The 6,000-nt window shown below is 37.5% G+C and overlaps 1 protein-coding gene across 1 annotated transcript in view; it reads right to left on the bottom strand.

Moving 5' to 3' along the window:
- Positions 1 to 218: 218 nt before the first annotated feature.
- Positions 219 to 6,000, bottom strand: part of PROS1 (protein S) — a 30,665-nt gene continuing 24,883 nt past the window's right edge. The window contains exons 13-15 of the mRNA XM_059835873.1: positions 5,194 to 5,342; positions 4,157 to 4,370; positions 219 to 2,660 (exon numbers count right to left, since the gene is read on the bottom strand). Coding sequence (XP_059691856.1) covers positions 2,515 to 2,660; positions 4,157 to 4,370; positions 5,194 to 5,342 — 509 coding nt within the window. The 3' untranslated portion in view covers positions 219 to 2,514. The remainder of the gene's footprint in view (positions 2,661 to 4,156; positions 4,371 to 5,193; positions 5,343 to 6,000) is intronic.

The raw sequence follows: 6,000 nt of genomic DNA, 5'->3' as shown, positions 1-6,000 counted from the left end.
TTCCTCAGGCAATATTAAACAATTAATAAGCTTAAAAATTTATGTAGAAAATACGGATGCCTATTTGGATAGCATGTTATCTGAGCCAATTCTTTTCTTTGATGCTGAAGATTATCACAATTTCCTAAGCCATCTGACCACTAGAACAAGTTTTGCACAGTGACAATGAACAAAGATACGCAAATACAACTTAAAGCAGCATTTGCAAGTTTCTTTTCATTTTATTTAATTCTTACAATAGGGAGGCACTTTTACATTAAAAAAAAAAAAAGGTGCAGAGGTTTCATTATAACTACAATACTCTAAAATATTTTTCCATGAAAACAAAAAGAAATGATGCCTGTGTGGGAAAATTAAGTGATTTTTGTTTTCTTTAATTTCACCTCTATACCATTTATTACACTTAAACAAACAAAACCTAAAGAAAAACCCAAAACAAACCTTTTCCTTTCCTGTTTGCACAGGCTGACATAAGCATTTAGAGTATTGCTGACATTTTACTTTGTCTTCCTAATCTCATCATTTCTGTGTTTGTTGTACAAAGCAAAGAGGCTGACCCAAGGGCTTTCCAGAATTCAGTGGGTGCTGCTGAGATACACGATTACTTCATTTATAGTATTTGATGTCAAAAGTTCCAATTCCGCTCCACCTTGCATGCAAAACCTGCTTTATTTCAGGCAAGTTGTTCTTCAACTTAGGCCCCAATGAAGAATGTGTGTGTTGGGACGGAGGAGAGCAGGGAGGAATGCTTTCCTGCAGTTATTTCCCCATCCATGGCGTCTGGATAAATCAAAGCTTTTTCTACATGCCGTCCTAGAAAAGTGAATTAGTAGTTCACTGGCAATTAGCTCCTGGGTGTCAGCTGTACGGTATTCCTGCTGATAAGCAGCTACGTATGAACCAGTGCTGGACAGATTCGGAGACTGTACTGAGGCTGGCTGGTGTGAAAGTGAGAGCAAAGCCTGTATCACGTTACACAAGTGGGAAGTAAAGTTAGCAATAACCTCAGACAAAGCAATAACATTGAAAGATGGGTTCAGATTCTGCGATACTGATGTACTAATGTTAGTACTCAACAAGGAAAGAAACCTCACTAACGTCACTGGGAATATCTCTGGAGAAAGGCAATCCTCAAAATGAATATTGTCACAATCCATCCTTCTGTACATACATTTCCACTTCAATGTTTCAAACAAAGAAAGCAAACCTCAGGTCAAGAATCCTGGCAGATAAATGTCTCTCTGGTTGATGGATGAGAGTATATATTCATCACTTACAGCAATTCTCTTGCTATTTATTTGGTTTGGGGTTAACAAAACTACTAGGTGAGCTGCACAGGGAGGCTTCTGGTTGTGTGAAAATGAGGTTGGAAGTGGAAAGAACACTCAAAGGATGTTAAAGAAATATTAGAAATGCTTGAAATGAGCACAACTGAGGAAAACAATACTTTTCTAATTACCTGTTCCATTAAAGCTGGCTGAGCAGAATATGGCTTTACATTCTGATGTTACTAGAAAAATTTAGGCTTTCAGGTATGTCAGAAACACAACTGCAATAGGGCTCACAAATGAATCTCTTCTAGGGCTCTGCGAATGCAAGGTTGACCTAGATAAAGGGAATATGATGGACCATTAGAGGATGCTCATATTGAGGAGTGCTAGATTTGTCACAAATGCAAGAAATGTTTGCCACAATTTCTCAGCTTTACTTAGCAAATTCCAGTTTGATGTGCTGTGATGAAGACCAGAGCTCCTTCTTTCAAGCCATCTCCTCTGCTTTCCAAAATTGCCCAGGGTGTATTTTAACCCACTTTGAAAGTAAATTACCTGACCTAATCCAGAACTCTGTAAAAAGTCTAAAGCTGGGTTCGTAAGATAGAAAAATTAAAGCTGGTACAGTATAACAAGAGCTATTTTCAGAAATTGAGCTACTTACAAAAACATTTCCATTTTGAAGTTGTTTAACCAATATTGATACAACTTGTAAACATATTCACAGAAATCTTGAGCTCCGGATTCCGGGGTATATTTTCTTTACCAAAAGCACATATTACAAAACCTGTAGAGATTTCTCTTTGTATGTTATGCTTGGAAAAGTTTAATGAGACTGGTTTTGTTCAGATTCAAACACATTACCAAAATTTGCAACTTGTAACTTTGTGCTGATATATGAAAAATAAGAAGTAAAACTCGTTCTAAACAGAACTTCCTGAACTTTCTCTCCAAACTAAATAGATCAAGAGCATACTATGACCATGGAAGACAAATCTAGCTTTAAGATTTATCACTGATATGAATAAAAGAAGATTTTTACTGAATTTTTATCTTGATTGTCTCTTTACAGCTGAAAAGAGAGGGGATTTTTTTCCCTCATTCTATATAAAAGAGAGGAAAAACATGCTGTTGATTATTTTCCTGGCACATCTTGAATAAAATAATACAGGCTTCATTATGGCATGAGACTAATTACGCAAATTTTATCTGAAAGAAAAAAGTTAAATTAAGAATTGAATGGTTACTGCATAATCAGTGGGCACGAGTGAGATCTGATGTCATTGTGTTTGGAAATGGCTTCATCCAGATCCAGCTGTCTGTTGTTGACCTTCACCTCCATGCAGCCATTATAAAAAGCAGTTACTAACGTAGCACCCAGAGGAACATCTGCACAGAAACACATTCAATTTATTAGGCCAAGGCATGCAATTTCTTATGCATTTTTCAGATTAGCAAAAACATGGGTAATACTCCATTCCCTGTCCATTAGTCAGCCGTGAGAGAAAAGAGCAATTTGGCAGGAAACACTTCAGTTCTTCTCCCTTTTCTTTAAGATTGAGATAAAGTCAGCAAAGCTGAAAAAGGTCCGTAGAGTTTGAAATATGTGTTAGAAATCTATTCCCATCCAGAAACCTAACTACATGCATGTTTTTCATAATAGCATTTTCTGTATTAACAACAGTGAACCAATAGTTTGTTTCCTGGAATCCACTGTTCTTGTCCTGCTCTACAAACGGATGTTTATGGGTTTTGAGATCACAGAAAGAACCATCTTGCTTTTGCCAGAAAGCTACTCTGGATTCAAATCTGCAAGTTCTCAGATAGGAGACCCCTGGGAACGCCACTCATTTTACTGCTTCCTTACTGCTTCTTTGAAGTGAATTCTCTGTAAAACACTCACTTTATCTGTTGCTCCTCTAGGTATTGTTTGAGTTATGGCAACATCAGATCATGGATACACTTCCAGGAAACAATATGCTAAGCACAAAATAAAGCAGGCATTGCTCTAAGGTCTTAGGGTACAACTGGATTCTTAGAAGGTAGACATAAGGTGATCCAAGTACTTTCAGCAACTAGAATGAGGATGCCTAGAAGCTGATCTCAAGAGCATCATCTTTTTTTTCAGATGTTAATGATCCTATCCCTCCTAGAAGATAGACTTTATTGTCTGCGGAACGAGGAAATGTTGCTTCCTTGTGATTTTATTTTGCTGTAAGCTGAGGTACTGCACAAACAGCCCTGTAGAATTGTGCCCTTCTGCTCTTTTTATTCCAGTGATGATAACAGTGCTGTCATAGAACTGTGCAAGTCTCATTTAGGCCGCACTGGTTGCGCGGAATTAATTAACAAAGAGGCATACTGTACAAAATAATGTTTGTACATGTCTTTAAGATGGAGATACACTTGCAGCTTGCTTTAAACAAAATATTTGCTGTTTCAACATATTTTCTGTTTCATAAAGATCGCCAGTCATCTATTGCCCAGAGTTCAATTGCTGAAACCATATTCCTGACTTCTTCTCCACTTCTGACAATTTACTTCCAAATGCCCGGTTTTCTTACATGCTTGATGCAGTTCCTAAATTGTGCCAGCTGGTGGCATGTCAGAAATATGCAATGGCTCACTCCTCCCCAGCTCAAAAATCAAGACATTTTTCCAAATTCAAACCTCTAGAGAGACTCATGGCTTTTAATGGGCCTAATAATGCTACTGTTGAAAAGCGGCATCCTTCAAAAGCTGAATAAACTGAACGAAACAAGAACCACTTGAGGAAAAAAACCTGTTTCTTTTTCCATAGTTGTAGGCTTTTTCTAGCTTGGGTAAGGCTGGATATAATCAGGCTTGTACAAATGATCAAATTAATGAAAAGAAAAATAATTCACCTGGCAGGCCGCCCAAGTAGGTATCAACATTTGCCATCATTGCTTGATGAAGGATAGACAGTTGCTCTGAATTGCTTCTGTCTGTGTGTGAATCAACAGACAGTTCAAGTTGCTGTTTGGTTACTACAAGTCCAACCAGCACTTTTCTGGGTGTACATAACTTCTTTGATTCCAGATGTGCAACAGTGATGTTTCCAATGGTCACAATGATTTTCTAAACGGAAGAATGGTAGGTCACAAAAGATGTCACGTGTAACTTTAACACACAATTTTACTTAGTTCTGATGCATTTTATATTTGGAAATAGAAGAAAAGGAAATGTTAGAGCCACATTTTAAAAACTGGTACCGTAAGTTGGAAAAGTTACCAAAGTTGATGTATAATCATCACCTTTGGTGATGCATGTGCCATTCATTTATATTATTAAATTTATAAGTGAGAATGTTCACTGCAAAAAAATCTTTGGCTATGGTTCTGAGGTGAAATCCTGTTTCTCTTAAAGGCAATAGAGTACTGCTACAGCTTCAAAGGTAACCAAGCAGTCACTATAGGTTCTTATTTTGGGCAAAAGCATGAATTAGCCATGGTGTATAATCATGCTCTATCTTGGGATGCCTGATGTAAACAGACGTAAATGGAAACTTCAGGATAAAAAGATCTGTTTATAAATTGAAACTAACATGATGCTATTACTGTAATATCATCATTATACTTTTGTCATATTCCTCTTTCTGCTTTGTGCATTTGGAAAGAAAGGTTAAAGAAGACATGATGTAATGGATAGTACCTGACATAAGAGCACTTAGTGCTTAGTCACTGCTGTAGCAATCGTTAATAGTAATATATTTTCTGCACATCACTACATGATCTAAGTGCTTTTCAAAATATTAATTCAGCCTACCAGCTCCACTGCAAGTCAGTGTGAGTAGCTTTTTTTAGTTTGTTTTTTTTTACAAATGCAGTAGAAAGTTAAGTGAGACAAAAACAAGAGGTGTGACTTATATGTATATTAGCTGCTATGATAATTGTAAGATCACCTGTGAGTCAGAGGAGTTAGAGTCCACTATGGACAAAGCAAGAGGCACTGTTTCATTAGAAACCAAGGCAAACATAACACCAGTGTCTGTGGATGGGCGAATAGTCATAGTCACATTTATTAGCCAATCTTCAGCACTGTCAAGATTATCTGTTTTAAAAAGAATAACTGAAATTAATAAATCCATCTGCTCATGAAAAATTAATATGGTGTTAAAAATTAGTATTTAATCTGCTCCCACTGTGGAAAAATTAGTACGAATCTCCAGAGAAAACAGTGAACTTTGGAACTTTTAGAAAGAACTGGAAGTCTAAAAAAGTAGTTTCTTGAGGAATCAGAAATCCTAAAATATGAGGTGAGGTTATATTCCTACACAACGCCAAATGGGCAGGGAGGCAGTGCACTGTAACAGCTCATAGAAGGGCAGCAGTAGGTGTGGGCAACCTCTAAGATTTGCAGGGTTGGGGGTATGAGAACAGAAAGGGAAGGGGGTGAAGTCATGGCAGCAGCCCCAAACACAAAGGTCACGAGGAGTCATGGCAGCACGGTGTTAGTGAATGAATGGGAGGAAAGTAGAGGATACTTGAATGGCATAGAAAACTCTGATATAAGCTGGTTGGAAGCACAGAATATGAAAGATTTCTCCAGCTTTTTGAAGTGGGCTAGGGAATTTAAAGAAAAGGCCTGGGAAAGAATAGCAAGTCCTGGGATGAAAAGAATTGGGAATTAGAGCAGGGCTGAAGGGTAGCATAGCATTTGGGATGGGGAAGAGTATAATGACAACAGGATTTGGGACAGTGCTCAAGAG

Source organism: Gavia stellata, chromosome 1 (assembly GCF_030936135.1).
Source record: "Gavia stellata isolate bGavSte3 chromosome 1, bGavSte3.hap2, whole genome shotgun sequence".
NCBI lineage: Eukaryota > Metazoa > Chordata > Aves > Gaviiformes > Gaviidae > Gavia > Gavia stellata.
Note: the sequence above shows the minus strand (reverse complement) of the source record. Positions and strands in the feature narration are given on the sequence as shown.